Below are 20361 nucleotides of genomic sequence, written 5' to 3'. Positions count from 1 at the left end.
ACTGGCACTGCCTGTAGTGCAGCATGAAGAGCTCAGGGAGCTGCCCTCGCTGTGGAACAGTGCGGATTAGAGCAATTTCTGCTGATCTGCAGTTTGCGTGCCTGTGTGGCTGAGGCAGCCCGGCAGCAGTGGGAGGAGGGATGGGAGCCAGAGCAAAGCCAGTGTTTGCAGCACAGACAGAAGTGGGGGCCCAGAGGAATGAGGGGGGTTGAGGGAAGCACCCCTGACTGATTTCCAATCATAGCTAAGGGCAGGTGCAAAGGAAGGGAGAAGTACCTTGTACATAGATCATGCACCAGCTTTGGACGCAGGAGCTCCACAGGGTCCCCACAGGGACTTCCCCAAGCACTTGAATAATTCATCGGATTTCCCAACATCTCAGATTCTCCCCCCAAATCAACCAGAATTTTTTTGTCCTTTGGGCTGGGATGTTTGAGGAATGGTATTTCCCAGCACTCTAGAGATGAAGATGAGCAGGATGGTGTCTGGTCTCTGACAGCATAACCCAGACACCTACTGACCTCTGGGCTTTTCGGGAGAGGCTTTAAAGTGAGTTGAGCACACGACTCAAGCACTTCTCCAGCATCACTATCATGTTGTTGTGCCCCTGCAGACCTCTGTGGTTTTATGGCTGTGATTTGTTATAGCTGCTTAGATTTTGGGGAGGCTGGGAGAAGAACATGTCTAATCATAAGCCTCAGGATAAAGGTTTCTCTAGATGGATTCGGTCTAAAATTGGAACATGTATCTCAAGATACAAACTTACAGTGAGAACACGTTTGCTTTTACACTGAATGATGAAGAGGTGCTGAATGGACATCTATATGTAAGCAGAGATGCTGCATCTGCTCATGTCCCCCTCCCCATGGTGCAGCAGCAGCAGACTCAGGTTGGCTGAGCTGGAGGCAGAGGCTTTGCTGGAGGATGCTGGCACTGCTGGCTGTGCAAGCTGGCTGTGTCTCCGGGTGGTGTGAACCTGGCTCTGCCTGTGTCCACTCACATCACGTCAGGTCAAACAGTGTGAATTCCCAGTGCAATGTGCACAAGGCTAAAATGAGCAGCGTGACAAACTTCCTCCATCCCTGTGCCAGAGCAGGTCTCCCTGGGGGACGTGCCCGCATGCAGCACGATGTGCTCACTGGCATTTGGCTGCATGGCTCTTTCCTGCTCAGATGTCTCCCTACTCAGCTGCAGATCATGTGAATAACTTGCAGCCTACCTCTGCCGGCAAATTGCAGTGTTCATTGGTGCTGCAAAGTCTACTGTGTGAGACACTCCAGAGGACAGATGCCATGCATCCCACCAAACCTCTAGCAAGCAGCATGAAGCCCTCCACTGTAAAGAAAGCTGATACATGCTGATGGGCTGTGGATTGCCCTTGCCTTTTGTCCAAGCAGTGCCTTTAGCTGAAGACGGAGTTGAGCCCTTCACTGTGCTCCGAGGTCTGTGCTGGCATGACAAGCCTGTTCCCAATACCCATGTGAGCTTTACCAGCCAGTCACACACTAAGAGTGGCACAAAGGCGGGTAAGGCATGTGCTTTTATTTTCTCCTTGACTGCAGTGATAGGGACAAGGGAAATGGCTTTAAGCTGAAAGAGGGCAGATTTTGATTGGACATTAGCAAAAAATTCTTCAGTATGAGGGTGGCAAGACATTGGCACCCCATCCCTGTGCCAGTGATGGGTGCCCATCCCTGGCAGTGTTCAAAGCCAGGCTGGATGGCGCTTTGAGCAACATGGTCTAGTGGAAGGTGTCTCTGCCCATGGCAGGGATGATCTTTAAGGTTCCTTCTAACCTAAGCCAGTCTATGATTCTAAGGTTCTATGACTCCGTGAAAGCTGGCTGGAAAAGGATGGAGTGGGGCTTTGTGTATAACTTATTGACAGTCTTGTTAGACACTGCAAAAGAAAAAGTAATTCCGTGTGTAGCAAGAGGTTTCCTATGGAGTTGTTTCTTCAGGGTGAGCTCCCATGTGGACTTTGTTGTGCCTGTTAGACCATGAGCTCATGCCACAGCTGGTTCCCAAAGGGACTGTGAATAGGATTTTCCTCTTCTACCAGGCAAGCAGCTTTCTGAAAACTGCTGCCAACTTATGTCCTTTAATCCCTGGATTCTACCCGCCAGTGCTTCATGGTTCAAAACTGGCAGGGGGGCGGAAAAGGAATAGACTATTTATTTGTGCTCACCTCAGCTTCATTTCTGTAGGACCCAAGGCTAAAAGAGCAGAAATTCTTCATAAACCTTTTTTAAACAAAGTCAGAAATGCACCCACCCCACCCCCCCCACCCCCCCCCGAGACTGCTGATGCCATGAGAGTGGACCAGCAGTCCATGATATCTGCTATAGGCTTCAGGCTATACCCAGAGAAGGAGCTGGGCAGAATTCCATGTGTGCATCCAAAACCCACACCCAGCTGCTGGGGGCGAGGTTGGGTGCCTCCCCACTTTATTCCTGTAGCATCCTAAGCTGCCTGTAAATCACACTAGGTACATGCCCAGAGCTGCCCCAGGCAGATCACATCAGGACCTGGCTCCTGCCCAAGTGTAATAGGCTGCAGAAGGAAGGTGCTGCCACACGCATCCTCTGGGATGGTGATGTCGCCAGCACATGCCCAGAACACATCTGGATCAGGTCCCACACTCTGCCTGCCCTGCCCCATTTCTTTTAAAACCAGTCACCTGGTTAGGTGAGAGCAAACTCACTGAGGCTGTGGTGCCCATAGGACATCTCCATGTCCCAGCTCCCCAGGGTTAGGGCACTCTGGGGACAACACCTCCCTGTCCTGGGCAGTCAGGAATAGAGGGCTCATTGGGACCAAGGAGGAAGGAGCTGCTAAAGGACCCATAGCCTCACAACCATTGACAGAGGGGAGGGAAGGCCTTGAAGCTGAGCTGCATCCTGCATCAGGACATCGTCTAAAATGAGGAACATGGAGAGTGCAGAGTTCTTTCCTTTTGCATGCAGTAGCAGCTGGTTAAGAGTCAGGGATGCAACCGCTGTCTCTCACCTCTTTGCTCTTGCTCTGCCACTCCACAGATGCTGTCTTGCTCATGGCACAGCTTTGGTGGAAGGGTTGAGAAACAAGGGTGAGAGTCCCACAGAGTTGGGACTTTGGATTTTCATCTTCAGTCAGAGAGAAGAAGGCCTAAACCCCTGGACCATCCCCCTCTGGGGACTGCTCTAGCTGCTACGCTGCTCCGGAAAAAAATGGGCAGCATTACAAGCATCAGTGGGCTGTCTGGGTTGTGAAATGCCACAGGGTAAAGGTGTCTGGAACCAGGCATTGAAGCCAGGGCAAGGCAGTATTTAAGGAGCCCGCCTGCACTTTGTGCTGCTTCTTTGCTATCTATCTGCAGGCTGGGGCAGGCCATGCTGGGTTGATCTCTGAAGACTGTGGTCTTCTTGGTGCAGGAGCAGAAGCCCAGACCAAGGGGTGCGTGTGCATGGAGCACAAGTGCCTGCTGACCCAGGGCTCTCGGGTCCATCAGGTGTGGGTTTGGCTGCAGAGAGGTTTATGGGCACATTGCTGGATAGAAACTGCTGTGCCAGTGAAGAGGTTGTGCAAAAAGAGGCCAGAAGCCTATGCTGGGCACCTGCTTCCTCCATGCGCTGAACAAGGAGAGATAATGCCCCAGTCAGCTTCATTGCATGGCAGCTCTTGGAGGAGGAAAACCAACTCAGCCAGAAGCAAATACTGATGGGAAGAGGACCTCTGAAACCACTGTGCTTACCTACATACCAGGCTAAGTACCTGAGGTCAGCTCTGAAGTCTCTACAGCTGACAGCGGCCAAAGCTGGATGTGCACATGGGACTGGCATGGAGCGGGTGTGTTCTGCAGTCCTGGTTGCCCATTATGGGAGCAGATGGGATTCTCTTCAGCTCCCACCCTACTCACAAACTCATGCTCTCCCAGGGAAGGCCAGCTCTGAGGGAGGATGCGTACACGAGTGCCTTATGTCAACCTAAATTTCTAGTTACCCTCTCCACCCCCTCTGTCCATGAATGGAGAATCCTGTTCCTGCATTTTTGCTACTTTCAAGTATATAATTAACGAAACAAATGTGCTAAATTTTTCTTTTAGGAATTTCCAAATTTTATTTTGTTGTTTATCTGGGAAAATGGCCATTTCTAAAGCGTCTGGAGTATGTGGTCAATGCACAAAGCCCTTGGCACCTTTGCATGCCCTGCATGATGCTGACAGTTGCATGAGGCCATGGAGGGAGGTTGGGACTCACCCCATATGTACTTTGTCAGTTGAGGGGCCCCAAAGAGGTGTAAAGCAAAGACACAGGCACCCCTGGGCGCAGAGTCAGACACTGGGGTGCAGCTGTCACGTGTGGAGATGCCTTTCTCACCCAGCAATGAAAAGACATGGGGCAACTCTGTCTAACTTGGGCAACTCTGTCTAACTTGGGCAGCTCAGTTGCAGCCCTAGGGGCAGATGATGGATGGGATGAGATGGGACTGGATTGGATGGGATGGAATGGGACGGGATGGGATGGGATGGGATGGGATGGGATGGGATGGAAGGAGGTGCTCAGGGCCTTGCTTCTTGCGCAGTGCTGGCTGCGTCAATGCCACCATCTTCATGCTGGTGCGCCTTACATGCTGTCCTGCTTCCCTCTCCAGGCAATTGTCAGAGGAGAATGCTAATCTTCAGGAGTACGTTGAGAAAGAAGTGGAGGAGAAGAAGAAGCTGAGCAGGACTAATGAAGAGCTCCTCTGGAAGCTGCAGGAGGGAGATGCCGTGAGCCCCGTGAAGCTCCCCCCCTCATCACCCACTTCTTTTTATCGGTGCTCATCAGGGAACTCCTCTCCAGCAAAAGTCAGAACCTTGCGGCGATGACTGAGCCCTCAGCGCCGGAGGTTCCCTGCCTTTTATGCATTTCTGATCTGCTAAATGTTACCATCCAAGGAACTATCGCCATCAGCAGGCACCCAGGGCTCATGGCTGCAAGCATGCTCAGTAGCTGCATAGCTTTACACTAGGCAGGGTACTCTTATAGTCCCCATATAGGAGCTCTTGGTTCTGTTGTGTTGATTAGGGTAGCAAGAAAAGATAGCGAAAAGCTAGGACAGCAGAAAGTTAGGATAGCAAAATGTTTAGTTTGAGGTGTTAACGTTTTAACTATGGTTAGGACCAGGAGTTGGAAAATACTTTATTAATGGTTCATCAGAACGACCTTTTGCTGCAGTATTTCAGGTTAGTTACAAATACAGTTCTAGTTGTGAATATTTCTGTATATGTGTCTGTGTTTATATACATGTACGTACTGTACCTTTATACCTATATATAGACGCACACACATATATATGTAGTTGCAGATGTTCTGAATTGCATTTTTTATATTATTGGATACTACTAAGTGCTGATATATTTTCATTAGTCAGCAGTTTTCTAACTCGTGCCTAAGACTTGCATCTAAACGAAATGCATTTCTGTTCAGCCTCCCAGGAATATTTATACCCAACCTAGAAGAAAGTTACACAGAAGTAGAAGCGCCTTCCAAACGACCACCAAGTGGTACTCTATGTAACATGAACACCAGCGACTCTGAAATTCTGAGACAGTACTGCCTTCGAAACCATCACCTTTGCATTGAACACCAGACAAGATACACATACCATTTGCCGCTTTTAAATCTTAGCATTGATATTGTTAGTGGAGATAGGCTAGAGGTGAGAAACATGAGGCTTTTAGCAAATTTGATAGAGGTTACTGGTTAACGTGTTTCAATTTTAATGTCTTTAAATCCTAGTTAGATCTTATCTTGGTTTACCTTGTCCTGGTTTGGATACAATCAAAACCTCTGGCTGTAGGCTCCTGTCCATTTTGATTTATTTCAAGTCCTGTAAGCAAGAAGGAGAAAATAGGTTGTTCATCCTCAACCTTTGCTGGACAAGAGGTTTCCAGTATGGCGATGAGATAATGGGCACCTGCTAGAGCTCTAGCCTCCTCCCAGCTGAAACACCAAACACAGCACAGCGGAATACATGGGCGCAGACGAGGTCAGAATTACTTTCCTTCCACACATATGTGTTATTTCAGATTGCTAAAGCTTACCCAAAGTTACAGAGCACCTTGAACATTCATGGCAAAGAGTGGCTAAACTACCTTTAACTTCTACCTTTAACTTCCTACCTAGAAGTAAAGACATCCACCCATGCTTGGGGTGACCCCCACACAATGAGGTGGCAAGGGCAATGAGAGGCTGGGGTGGGACAGGCTGCAGGCCCCCATGGGCAACTGCTAGCTAGGAAAAGACATCCCTGAGCATAGCTATTAAAACAAAAGGGACCTGTGGGATGCTTTTCTATCCTGCCTGGGGCCAAGAGCCTGCTTCCAGCACCAGGGTCAAAGCAAGCGGGAGATGGTCCCTGCAGCAAATCCCTGTGGCGCGGGAGTGCCCACAGGGTGCATTGCACAGCGCTGCCATACGCTGGTGTAGGAGCTGTGCTTCAGCATTCCCGGGGAGTGCTCAGGGTTCACAGACTGCAGATTAGACAGCTTCAATCACTGTCAGTGTCTGTGGCCTGTTCCACAGTGTTAAAAAAAAAATGGGTTTTTTTTCTCCTTTTTAGAGAAATCTATATTTTGTAGCAGCTTTTGCATGATACTGTGATACTGAGTAAACTGAGCATCCTGTTAGAATAGCTCATGCCACACTAACACTGTTGAAACGCATTACTAGATTTTAGTGTGTCCAGCAAAGTACAACATGAAAGTAAGATAGATACCTAGCACACACATGCACAAAAAGCCCCTTCTTGCTAAGTACAATTTTAATCACTTTTATACTTGCTAAATGCACAGATATCTGCAATACTGCATTGCCATGTTTCATCCTGCCAATACAATTCTGATACAATGAGATCATAAGATCATAGGATGATGTGGGTTAGGAGAGACATTAAAGCTCATCCAGTTCCAACCCCCTTGCCACTGTCAGGGACACCTTCCACTAGACCAGGCTGCTCAAAGCCCCGTCCAGCCTGGACTTGAACACTGCCAGGGATGGGGCAGCCACAGCTTCTCTGGGCAACCTGTGCCAGTGCCTCAGCACCCTCACAGGGAAGAACTTCTGCCTATTCTCTAATCTAAATCTATACTCTTTAAATTTAAAACTGCTGCACCTTGTCCTGTCACTACAGGCACTGGTAAAATCTTTCAGTCTTTAAGTCCCCTTTAAGTACTGAAAGGCCACAATAAGGTCCCCCTGGAGTCTTCTCCAGGCTGAATGACCCAAACACTCTCAGCCTTTCCTCATACAGAAGATGTTCCAGCCCTCTGACAATTTCTGTGGCTCTCCTCTGGACCCTCTCCAACAGGTCCATATCTTTCCTGTGCTGAGGGCTCCAGCACTCCAGGTGGAGTAAAGTGGAGTAGAGAAGTAGAATCACCTCCCTCAACCTGCTGCCCACACTGCTTTTGATGCAGCCCAGGATGCAGTTGGGTGAGATGATACAACTGGAGTTGTTACCATGATGCGAATCTAAGCTTTCCCATGCTAAACACACTAGAACATACTATTGGCCTGTTCATTATTTCCCTCTATTTCTGGTGCTTTCCTTTGTTGGCTTAAATTCATATGCAAGAGATGCTTCCAGCAGTGAATTGGGAGTGGGGCCTTTACGTTGGGAAAACTGGGACCAATCCCAGCTCCACCTTCATTTGGTATAATTACCAATCCTTTTCCCATCTAACTTTTGCCTCCCAATCCTGCCTCTCACTAGATTCTTCCTTGGCACAGCCTCAAGGGCCTGCCCAAACACTAGTAAAGCTGCAGGAAGTTTTGCCTGACCAGAAGGGAGGCAGCCACCCATCCCTGCAGGGGTGTGAAGGGTGGTTCCTTCTGGTGCAAGCTCAGAAACATGGACTTTTTTCCCCAGAAAAAGTTATTCCTTTTTCCTGTTCTCCCTCTGTCCTGTCCCCCATTGCCTCTGTGTGCCAGAGTAGCTGTGGAGTGGGGCAGGCGCACCCAGGGGATGAAAACCCCAGAGTGCATGGCCAAGCCGGGAACCCCTGCTCTTGCCAGGGAGCTGTGACCATGCCAAGTGACCATGCCATTCCCAGCGGTGTGCAGGCCACATCTCTACCCTTGCTTCCTGGCCATCCCTGCTCAAAGGCAAGCAAGGAGAAGCTTTCAGTTTTGGGGGGCTGGAGACTTCCTGAATGCCGTAGCCACAGCAAGGGCTTTCCTGTTTGGCAGGGTAGCGTGGCCTTTGGCAGGAGAGGGACCGCAGCCAGCGCTAAGCAGAAAAGGGTTTTATTGCCCCTATGTCTTTAGAAGATGTTTGCTTTGGTTAATCTTTATTTGATGCAGAAGGCTGCAATAAAACAGCCTGCTGCTGCTCTGGAGCAGCTCCAGAGCGTGGCACCGGGAGTGGGTAACAGCCGTGGGATAGCAGGAGAGCTGGCCTGAGCTGGGGGCATGGAGAGCTTTGGGATAGCTCCGTTCTCCTGTGGGAATGTGCCATTTGGTCCCATTCAAATGGCACCTCAAATAGCTGAGGGCATGGACAGGACTCAGTGATGCCCAGCAGCAAAGGCTTGTGGTGGTGATAGGGAGGGGGAGGAGAGGAAAAACTATCAAGTGCAAAATCAGGTATTTTATGTCTCTGCACTGATGGTGGTTGTGTCCCATGGACACGCTGAGGAGCCTCTGCACAGTTTCCCATGCAGCAGGAGTTTTGTGGTCCCATTTACGATGTGGCTAATGATGACAGGAAGAGTTTGTATTATTTCGGTTATGATGTACAGATAAGTGTAATATATTCCTGATAATAAATACATGTGCCAGCACATATATGGGCTGATGCATATGAACCAGCATGTACTGCAGTGTTTTCTGTATGTCTGTGCACACAGAAACTGGATTAGATGTGAAACCCCTTTGAAGTTTACCCCAGTACAGTAAAGACTGAAGCTAGTCAGCCACATAAGCCTCCTGACAGCAGGGTGGCTTGGCTGAGTTACCCAACTATGGATAACAGGCTATAAATTAGATCAAAAATTCCATTAATTCCTTTTCTAAGGGTGCTTCCTGTGAGGTTGGGGCTCCCGGGAGACCAGGTATTGTTGTCTGCAGTGTTTTTATTAAGGTGCCATGCTTCAGCATGTGGTAAGGAGAACATTTCTGCCCATGGCTCAGGCGCAGCAGCAAACATGTACTCTCTTAACGTGCCTGTCTGCTGCTGTTTCAACACACCCTCCCCTCGCCCTGCCCTTCCACTGATAGCACAGAGCTCCTCAGGCTTTGCCACAAGGATTAAAGAGGAGCCAGGGCACACCCCACCTCGGGAATGTGCCTGGTAACATCCTCCTGGAAAGTCTTTCACCAGCCCCTGGCTCACTTGGCACAGAGGAAGCTACGGGAAGGACCAAGACTGAGAGCAGAAGGAAAGCAGGGCTCCTGGGGCCACTGACTCACAGCAGGACACACAAGCAGGATGCAAAGGAGGAGGCGGTGGCAGGGAGCAGACAAGACTTCTGCCTGGTTGTGTCAGTGTTGTCCTGCACATCCTATCCTGGAAAACCCCACAGAAAAGAGCAGAACTCTTCATTCATTACACAGCCCCAGGTTCCCGGGACAACTGACCTTTGCAATGTCAATGAAGTTCACACCACCTGGGTAAATTTTAGGCTAACTCTGCAGGTTTGGGAAGTCCCACCTAATACCTCAACTGGTACTATAAGACAGGGGGAGACTCTCCTCAGTGTCAGCAGCAACAAGCTGCTCAGTGCTGAGCATCCACCCCAGCCTGCAGCAAGTCCCCCACACCACGTATTGTCCCACCTGCCTCAGCAAATCTGAGTCAGGGCAGAGTTAACACGAGCAGCTCCCAGAGCAAGTGCCCTCCTGCAGAGACTGGGACAGCCAGCAAGATGTGGGAACTAGCTGGAAAACAGGCAGGCTTACAAAGGAGGGCAAACAATAGGCATCATTTATCTGGATACTCAGAAATACGTTTTAATGCTGTACCACAGAATCACAAGTGAACTTCCAAATTCCAAAAGCACCACTCGTGGAGAAGTTATTTACAGTGTCGCCAGGATAAAAAGTAGCCGCACACCCGTGCTGTGCCCTGGGGCAAGGTTCACATTGTAAAACTTAAGGCTTTAATCGCTACATGAACGTGGTAAAAAGCAAAACAAAACCAAAAACTCCAACCCAAAGAAAGATTAGAAAAAGATAAAAACCAGACCTGTTTGCAGAACAAGCATTAAAACTATTTATTATGCCCATAAGAAATTCCGAGAAATCATTAGGAAAATAGACCATCAGACAACAGAAAGGTATTTACATTTTGCTTAATAATTAAAAAATAAAAATATACAGACTCTTCCATGGCTTCGGTCAGTAACAACCCCTTTGCTGATATACGTGCCCCAAGCTCACACTAGGTTTGCCAGCACATTGCCTCGGGGCTGCCAGCGGCTCCTCCTGCTCCCTGTGCCCAGCACTGCTGGAAGGCACAACTGTGCTGCAAGGGAACCAACCCTTTGCTTCCCACTGTTGTCTCAAGCCCATGAGTCACTCTGCTGAAGCCAAAGCCCCGCATGGCATGGAGAGGAAGAGGTGTCTCTGGCTGGCCTCAGAGGAACCTCACGTCTTGGAGCGCGAGCCAAGAGAAATACCCTGAGAGAAACCGAGGTCTGGCTCTTGCTGGCAGAGACGTTCCAGCATCATCTGGTTTCCAGCTGGGTGTCAGACACCCCACAGGACCCCACTGCAACCGTAACACAGTGTAAGGCAGTCCGGGGAGTCTATGGGGGAGGATTTACTGCTGGAGTGGGAAATGGGTGACAAACCACAAGCTGAGCAGCAGCAGGCAGAGCAACCGGCGGCACCGACAAGGCAGCTTTGCCTTCAGCTCAATGCTGGGATGCTGGAATACTGGCATCCCAAATCAGGCTCATGAACCTGTGGAAAGGGGAGGCGGCTCTGAGGTGTAACTGATGGTGCACTGTGTACACAGAGATTGAGCCTTAAAGAAGTGCAACTTTTTAGTGAGGAAGAAGCAGAACCTGCCTGTAAAGTTGGGCCCAGTGGATGTCATAAGGTTGTTCAAGGGTTTAAAGAGAGATGCTTTTCTCCCAGAGGCAAGAGGCTTCCTTTGAAAGGGGGAGGTGTTGAGCTGGGGGAGAGACTGCAGGGGAGCCTGCTGCATGAAAACTGGCACCACTCCTGCTCCTCCTCTCCAAAGCAAGCCCTCAAGCCTGCCCGACCTGCACATCATCCTTTATTCATTTGGGCAGATGACAGCAAAGCTCAGTTTACATGGCTTTTGGGGGTGGGGGGAGAGAGAATTTAAGAAATCCCACTGGAATTCATTAGTATATAAAATGCAATCACCAAAGCAGCATATTTTACAAATATAAACATAATATCCTATCATATTGCTTTCTGGTCTCTGAGTTAGTAGGAATGGGGGCAGCAGGCAGTGACAGGCACCCTCTGTACACTATGAATAGGATTTGTTTTCATCTGGGATAGACGAAGGGGGAGTGTCCACAGTAAGCACTGCCAGTTAAAACTTTACTCTTCTAAAACCTGGCAATGAACAGCAACACATGGCAGTGCTTTCAGGAACATGGTGCCCTGCAGCCCCCTTACCCTACTGCAATCAAGCACGAATGGCTCCAAACCACAGCACTTCGCCTGCAGCACACCCCAGTCCCTGCCATGCTCAGATGGGGCTGGTGGGCAGGGGGGCAGTCCTGTACCCCCTCCTGCTGACAAATATCTGCCTGACACACAGCACAGGCGCTCGCTGCACGGACCAGGAGCAAACTCCACCCTGATGAATAGCAAAAGGGCAAATTGAAGCTGAAACCCGGACAGTAATGATTTTTAGTGATCAAAGAAAGCAGTAAGCAAATAAGCAAAAGCTAGTAATTTTTGCACAAACAATTCATTTGGGAGGGGTGGGGGAAAAGCTGTTTTGGCAGCAGTTTTCATGGAGGAAGGCTGTCTACATACCCGAATTTGCTGTTTGACTGGAAGCTGCAGCCTTGGTGCTGCCCGCCTCAACCCATCGTGAGCTGGCCATCAGCAAGACCTTCCAACAGCCTGCCTGGAGGGCTCCTCTCTACTGAGCAGACTGGGAGCAACTAAATATGCCAAAATAAGGTCAGTTGTTCAGGCCAGAGCTGTCTCCAAAAGATCAGGCAGGCCATTTTTACTATGTCTCTCAGCTTTGGCAAAACCAGATCTATTCTCATGGCAAGCAAACATATTGCTTCTCTATTCCCACCCCTTCATATAGCAAAATGCTCTGCATCTGCACAAAACATTCCCATAAAAAAATAACTGCACTATTTACAAAGAAAAGCTCAAATGAATGAAAGCATATTGCCCACAACAGCAAGGTTATAGCAGCAGTTGTGTGTCTTCAAGAGACACCTGGCTTCATCTATGTTACAGACATCAGCAGGGAGGTAAAAAAAAAATACAATAATAAAACCCCACCCATTCAGCAAAGTCCTTGATGTCCTAGAAGGAGGCAGTCAAATTTGCCTTTCAGCTTATGAAACATACAAGCAAGAAACGGATGCAGCGAGGAGGGGATGGGGCAGGGGTATGCAGCTCTAATTCCCCGCCTCCTCACTGGTCCACCTCCTGGGTCAAGTCATGTGAAGAGGAGGCCAGAATGTTCCCAGGTACAGCTGGACACAGGGGAAGCAGGTAGACAAGAGAGCCAGAGAGACACCTACACTGCCCTGTCACTCTGCAGGGCTGCAGGCTACCTCTGTGTGCTTGTATCTGGTGAGCAGCAACAAAGAGCCAGAGAGACAGCAGCACCAACCACAAGGGAACTGATGGGTTGAACACACCAAGATGGAGCAGCAGGAGATGGGACTAAGGATCCTCACCTCCATTAGCTCTGGGTCTGATACAGGTAATAGCACATTTAAATACCATATCTGCTGACACAGAAGGCTTTTCCTTTAATTTTCTCAGAGAAAAGGCAACTGATGAAAAATGACCCCATCAGGACTTCCCCTTCTTCTACATACTGCTATTATATGCCACAAAAGCTGAAATGAAGTTATGGAATATAAATACCAAACCAGATCCCTAAGCAGATAACAAAAATAAGTTAATATTAATAACAAAATATTAATATTAATAATAAGAAAAAGTTTACATACAGCAAGAAATCTGCATATTCTGAAATAATTTTCTTTGGAGACACACTTCCAGTCAGAATTCACCCCTATATGGTCACTTCTGAATGTCTTAATCGCTCAGAAGCTGGTACCCAAGGTAGGGAAAAATATCCTTACATTTTTGGTAAAACAGGAAACATTGCTCCCTTCCAAGTTTTCGTCTTCTTCCCCTCACACCATATCTTCAGTGCTTTTTGGAAGGCTATGGAGTGTATCAACCTTGCCTGTATTTAAACAAAACAGACCTCAACCTAGCGACTTTTAATTTCTGTATTATTCTCTCCCTGCTTGAGTAAGATTTTGTATTTGCTGGGGGAGCAAAGGCTTGGCAGATGGTCAAGATCCAGGGACTGGAGCTGACCCTGACTTCATTTTGTAGAGGGAACTGCACTCAAAACACATCCTGGAAGGCAATGAACACAATGCCTTCACTCACCCCAGTTCCAACCCTGGCAATAAGAGGTTCCTAAAATTAAAACTCCTCAGTGGGCAGAAAGGGTATCAAGTGTCTCCTAGAAACCTGTGAGAGACCACAGTCCAGCCGTGTAACCCAGGAGATGGTCTGTTTCCCCTTTCTGCTGTACCAGGTGCCCAGTGAGACCCTGGTTAAGTCATGCAGGAGTCGGTTCTTTAGTTCTCCAACTGAACAACAGGGACAACAGCCTGTCCCTTTGTCAACGACAGCCATGCTGACAAACAGATTTAAAGACTGTCCAGTGTTCAGAGGCAGTAGTGTGGAGGACAGACACCTAGGAAGGCATCCAATCAGGTCAGGAGAGGTGATCTGGGATGATGCACCACCGGAAGTGTTTGAGGTCATGTTAGATGGGGCTTTGAGCAACCTGATCTAGTCAAAATGATCCTGGCCATAGACGGGAAGCTGGAACAGACCGTCTTCAAAGGTCCCTTCCAACCTAAACCATTCTGTGATTTGTTTTTCAGTACAAGCTGAAGTGTGAATTCAGAGTCACAGACTGGTTTGGACTGGAAAGGTCCTTTAGATCATCTAGTTCCACCCCCCTGCCACGGACAGGAACACCCTGCCCAGCGTGGCCTTGAACACTGCCAGGGATGGGGCAGCCACAACTTTCTTGGGCAGCCTATTCCAGTGCCTCATCACTTTCACAGTAACGAATTTCTTCCTTATAGCTAACCTAAATCTCCCTCCCATGTTTGTCTGAATTTAAATCGGTGACATGACAGGGGCAACGCCCATCTTACTTGTAACAAGCCTTTTTTTTTTTGGTACTGAATCTGGCTTGGGAAAGCCATTATGCAGAAAATTAAGGAAATGTTTCATCTTACAGCAAATCCAAGGCATTGTCAACCAAACACAGACCCTGGTCTGAACTCTCATTTCCCACCTTTCACAACAGCCCAGCTCTGGAGATGACCTCCAGCCACAAAGGGAAAGCTCTTCTCAGCAAGTTGGACCCTAGAGCTTAGCAGTGTTTTCTGGGCTGCATACTCTACCAGGACCAAGGAGCCCCTGCACACCCCCCCACAGCCTTCCCCTGGGCAGGGGACAGACACCAGGCATTGCTCATGGAAGACGTTCAAGCCACTGAGGATTCTCCCATGCTTCCCCTTCTCAGGAGTGAAACATGTTCCACCTGCCAATGCCAAATCAAAGTCTCAAGGCCAAATCCTTTGCTAATGCCACCTGGCCAGCACATAAAACTGCTGCAAGGAGAGGAAAACAGGGTCACGCTTGTTACCAGAGCTGGGCTCACTTCTACTAGCCACCCCACCACTGCAGTCACAGCGCTGGTGACTTCCGAGGCAAAGAGGTAGGACAGCTCTTTGGAGACACCCGCTCTTTTCAAGCCATTCAAGTTCTTGCACTACATAGTTTTGTAACGAAAGCTGGCAATCCCTCTGCTGAACATATAAGCAGAAACATCTGTTGGCACTACCTGTGTGCTTGCAAGTGACCATTCACCCAACAAGCAGCAACCAAAAACCTTCCCAGCATTTCACAGCAGCAATGTGCCTTAAAGCATACGACTATGCAGTTACGAAAAAGTTAAATACAACAAGAACTATGAGATCTGATACTTTAAAGAATGCAAGTCTTGCAGGTGCTTTCTTAACCAGGTGAAAGCTGGTGTTTGGAGAGAACCTTTTCTTGTGCGTACACATGGGGTACAGCTCACATCAGGTGAAGGATGGATCTGCTCTAAACCTGACAGTAGCACAGCAAAACCAGGCAGAGTATCTGTGGGGAGGTAATTCCTGGGGCTACTGGAAGAAAGACCTTGGTGAGGCCTGGTTTCTTAGCAGCATTTAAGGTTAACTGGCACACAGAAGCAGTTTTCTTTCTACACACTGGGAAAAAAACAAAACACAGAAGAAGGAGGGGGAGCGCATAGCCCCAGATTAGCTGAGAGTGCTGCCAGGAGTATGCCAGAGGTGTGGCTTTTTTCCTTGTGATCCCTTTTAACTGGGCTACTAAGCAGACTGCAAGCTGCAGCAACAGGGCTGGGGAGTCCTGCATTATGCTTCCTTATTCCTGCATCACTGATTAACCAGACATAACCTGGTTCAGGACCCCCACTGCAAAGCTTCCTTCACTGCAGCCATTCCCCAGTTGCCCATAGCCAAACATGCAGTCATTTACAGCTCTCTGAGCCAGCGTCCGTGTTTCTCTCCGCATCTGCTGAGGCAGCATAGGTGGCTTCTACGCTGTGCCATATTCCATAAGTAAAGTAGATGATAAAACCTGTGGAAGCCAAGGGGAGAGGGCACCGTTAGCTCTGCAGGGTAATAGAACCACACTCACTACAATACAGGTTGCACCAGGGGCAACTTCAGCCAACCCGATGGCTGGCTTCTAGTGGACAGCCACTATCTTCCTTTGGGAAAAAAGCCATTAACACAGGCACCAGTCTTTTAAAGACAATCTATCCCAGCCCCAAAAGGGGGCCCAATTAGAAAAATCTCTCGTGGTTTCCAGTGAGTCCATTCTGCCCAGAGCTTTCTTTCTCCATTTAGGTACCTACAGCATCCACCCCATCAGCACTGATGCTGATCTTACAAACTTATTTTTCTATCATAATAAATTCCCTGGGTGTTTCAGGCAATTCAGCCTTCTCCACGTGTCTATTGAGAGCATCTTGGGATGCAGCTCAGTTCCCTCAGCTCCAGAAGCACAAAGCCCACCACCTGGACTGCAGTTCAAGGCCAGCCAACAAGAAACTCTCTGTGGTTTCCTGTTGGCAATAAGACCCATAAGATGGTTCACGGGTTGCTGTTTTATCCTCATAAAGGCTTCAAGACACTTGAATTTAAAACAAGCTTGAGGCACGCTGCCTAAATGCCTTCAGTTGAGTCATCAAGTTTGCCCAAGGATGGTGAGAGTGCAGAATCCCTCCTTAGAATGCTACAAGGAATTTATGATTAACAAAATCTAGTAATGTTGAACACAGCATTTTTTCTCTAACTCACCTATGAGCATCCAGACTGCAAACCGGATCCATGTGCCCAGGTCTAGCTGCATCATGAGGTAAACATTCACAAAAATACTCACAACAGGAAGAAGGGGCAAAAGAGGTACCTGAAAAAGAAAAGAGGGATATGTTACATCCACAGGGATGATTAATAGGCAGGCAAGAATACCAGATCCATTGTAAACAGGAAGTGATGACTGTTACCAACTCTTCATCTGCAGATATGAGAAAAGGCAAGGTTAGACAAAACCAGAGGACACCAGTCCGCTGTGGGAGAGGGATGTGAACTACGTTGTTCACCTGTTGTAAGAATGTACTTGTTTTGTGGTCTGGAAGGAGGCAAGATGGAAATTTTAGCAGCAATGCTAAATATTTGTGGGGAGAAGGAAAGAAGAGGAAAACCAATGACTTCATTACGACAGGCACCTACTGAAGACCAGAAGAAGGTAAGGGGAATGTCTGAGGAACTTCATCCAGCAGGTACCACAGTAATTAAGCAATATAATGCAAATAATCCCAGAGCAGAAGAAAACCAGCAAATATTGCAGCTATACTAGGAACGCTTTAGTGATCTGAGAATCAAAGAAGAGTAAGACAATAAATTCAAATTATAACAACAGAAAGCTTTGTGAACATGGGGAAGCTAAAAGAAAAGTAAACTTCACTCCTAAGGAAAAAGGAGCTTTACAAGAAGAAACAGGTTGAAGTGTTGCAGTAGCTTTCTTGACTTAAGCATCACAAAAAAAACCGCAGCAAAAGAGCAGGAAACATTTACGGTGACATCATTAGAGAAAGGGGATGGGCACACAAATTAGAAAGCAGAGGAAGAGTATTTTTCTAAATCAGGCTTTGTCACGTCAGGAGAGACAAGTGAGATTTCCCTCAGTGGGTGAGTGATATAACCAGAGACTGCTGAAGTGATCTCTGAGCCATTAATAGGCATCTCAGAGCTCTTGGTAGACCCGTAAGGTCTCTAAAGAGTGCAGAAGGGAGACAAATTACCTATTAAAAAGAAATACAGAAAAACAACTGGGAAACCAGTCAGCCTTGAATTCCCAGAGAGACCTTAGAGAAAAGTCCCTTGACAGTCAGGTTGTAAACGTCTAAAGCACCACAAGGAGATAAGAAACAGTTACTACAGATTTAGAAGTGACAGGTCTCATTTTTTAAGCCACTCTGAGAGGACAGTGGCTGAGGGGAGGAGAAGGAGATAAAATATCTGGAGTGTAAGGCAAACAGATCTCCTTAGAAGTGAGTTAGGAAACTGTCTAGATGACAGTTCCTAAATTTTTTGCTCCTGGACATTTCTGTTCCCACTTCTGGGACCATAACCACAAAATGAGCTGCAAACACTACCCTGGGCAATGCTGGCTGGATTAAATTATTAAAACTGTAATTGAAAAGCAGTCAAAATGAGAGCAGTTTGGAGGATGGCATTAGAATCCAAAACTAACTTCATAAACTGAGGAAATAACCTGAAATCAATGGCAAAATACAACTTGCAGGATTATAATGGCAAAAAAGCCCCCAAACTTCCCAGTGTTTAATATAGAAAAGATGGTGGGCTTGGAAAGGCAGCAAAATGACAGTTCCTCTTACTTAAGAGTGTTAAACAAAGAATGGACACCCCTTAATCTCCTTGGGGACTAAACAGGATATGAAAGTGCACTTTCTCACAACCTTTTAGCAAGTACCCCTTTGATACTCACACAAAACTTTCTTCTTGGTTTCTCTTTCCCTCTGTACCCACGATCTGACATGGCCCTTCAAACCATCCCTTCTTCTTCTGATCTCTGTCTCTTCCATATTCTATAATCATCTACTTTCAAAAGCACTGTCCTGCCCCTCCCTTCTGCACACACCTCTGCACCAAGTTCTGTCCTCCCAGCTTGTTCTGGACTTCAGCACCATTTTACATTTCTTTTCAAGTCCTCTATTGTCACCTCTGATCTGACCCAAGGCTTCCTCTCCTGATTCCCTCCTCCAACCTCCCAGCTAACCCCTTCAGTCTGTCATTCTGTGCCAAATCTGCTTCTGCCCACAGGGCACTGCCAGGTAGTAGGCTTGCCACAATGCTACTTCTGCTACACTTGCATGTTGCAGCAAAGCATCTACGCTAACCTCTTGAGGTTAGATCCCAAGAGGAAACCACACTCAGAGGCTTAGCTTGGCTCTGGTAAGACATCCCTTTTTGCAAGGAGCGTAGACTACAAGAGGTTACAGATGCAATAGCTGGAGAGCTCAAACCATCAGCTCTATGGACAGCGCTGCACATCATGCCTATATTCTCTGCATGTCCACTTGGCCAGCACCTCTCTTCTGACACAGGTCAATATGTACTTCCTCCTCCAACCACCTCCCACCTCTAGCTACACCTCCCGGGACACTCACCTTAAAGGAGAGCTTGGTTTTGCTTTCAGGCTGTTTCCATATAACAAAGCTGACAACAAGAACAAGGACGGCAGCAATAATCCATATAGCCTTTATCAGAACACTTGGCTCAAGAGCAGTCAAGATACAGCTACCCACAATAAGGAAACCTGTGAACAGACATCAGAGCATACCGATTCTTTTTTTTTTAGAAACAGAAAAACAACAACCAAACAAACAATCCCAAAACCAAGAAAACCAAAACCACAAGCGAGGAAAGCAGAGTCTGAAAGCTCGGCAAACAAAACAGCAACACATGAAAAGACTAACTGTAAGAGATCTGCCCTTCTCCCTATATACCCACCCCCCTCATCTCTGGATTTCAAGTCATAAATTTAATCTGTAGATATTCAGTTATTTTGGCCGTTACAAGAGCTTATCAAAACCAGGGCAACGAGGTGAGCTTTCCTCCCACAGTGAGTACAAGGACCTAAAAGCTGGCTCACTGCCCCCAAGCTGCACTGCCCAGTGCTTACCAATGATGAAGGTTGAGATATTCACCACCGAGCCAGAGAATTTGGAAGGGTCCGAATTTGGGGGACACAATATGGCTTTGAGGGAACACTTCTCCTCTTCCTCTGGCAGAAATCCAGCCTGAGACTCACTGGTGCTCACAGACTCATTGTTATCTGTCTCCTCTGTTGTCCTAGCCATCTGGTATGCCAAATTAGGCTGCTCTGGCTGATACCTAGGAAAAGGGAAATGAAACAAAGAGCATATTGGTTTGGCACAGGGTATTACAGATAGTCATGGCTATGCCCCAAACGACTCTAACACCAGAACAGGCCTACAGAAGGTCTTCTCCCTTCTGTTTCAGTGGGGAAATTCTCAGAATAACGTGGTCACAATGTAAGCAAATATGGTCTGCTATTAGCACCTACAGCTTGGTTGTAGTCAGGGTTTTAAATTGGACAGTGTTCTCTTCCACAAACCCTATTGACTGTGTAACCAAAACACGATCAAGTAATAGTCAGGACTAGAGAAGGAAGCAGCAGAGGGACAGCCAGTCAGTTGTAACCAGGCTGTTGGGTTATCTGTGGCCGTTCAGCTCTTGTGTTTTGGCATGGGGATGGCTAACAGCTCAGCAGATTATCACACCCAGCAGCTGCTGATCGTGGTGACATTCCTGGTGCCCCGTCCTTCTCCATCCCAGTCTCTTCTGCTAGCTTATCTGCTGCCACATAGGGAAGGAAGAGGTGAACAAAGAACGGACAGCACCACACTCAACAGGGCCCTGACAAAAAACCACATGGAACCATAAAGAAAAAAAAAAAAAAACACTCTTCCAGCCTCAGCTCTCTTTTAT

The 20361-nt window shown here is 47.8% G+C and overlaps 2 protein-coding genes across 7 annotated transcripts in view; one reads left to right on the top strand and one right to left on the bottom strand.

Moving 5' to 3' along the window:
• MTUS2 (microtubule associated scaffold protein 2) overlaps window positions 1-8835 on the top strand; it is a 300838-nt gene extending 292003 nt beyond the window's left edge. For both annotated transcript variants that reach the window (XM_065678445.1, XM_065678446.1), the window contains one exon: window positions 4632-8835. In XM_065678445.1, the coding sequence (XP_065534517.1) occupies window positions 4632-4848 (217 nt within the window). In that variant the 3' untranslated portion in view covers window positions 4849-8835. The remainder of the gene's footprint in view (window positions 1-4631) is intronic.
• Window positions 1-20361, bottom strand: part of SLC7A1 (solute carrier family 7 member 1) — a 57158-nt gene that overhangs the window by 7578 nt on the left and 29219 nt on the right. The window contains exons 10-15 of one of the 5 annotated variants that reach the window (XR_010612442.1): window positions 19532-19743; window positions 19017-19165; window positions 16624-16732; window positions 15797-15898; window positions 5783-5852; window positions 4715-4731 (exon numbers count right to left, since the gene is read on the bottom strand). Coding sequence is in view for 4 of the 5 variants with exons in the window: in XM_065678447.1 (XP_065534519.1) it covers window positions 15789-15898; window positions 16624-16732; window positions 19017-19165; window positions 19532-19743 (580 nt within the window). In the remaining variant the exon portion in view is untranslated. Of the gene's footprint in view, window positions 1-4645; window positions 5853-10211; window positions 15899-16623; window positions 16733-19016; window positions 19166-19531; window positions 19744-20361 lie in introns of those variants that run through there. The other 4 variants (XM_065678449.1, XM_065678451.1, XM_065678450.1 and 1 more) reach the window with 4 other exon arrangements.

The sequence above is a fragment of the Lathamus discolor genome, chromosome 4 (assembly GCF_037157495.1).
Source record: "Lathamus discolor isolate bLatDis1 chromosome 4, bLatDis1.hap1, whole genome shotgun sequence".
NCBI lineage: Eukaryota > Metazoa > Chordata > Aves > Psittaciformes > Psittacidae > Lathamus > Lathamus discolor.
This window is presented reverse-complemented; position numbering and strand designations above follow the sequence as displayed.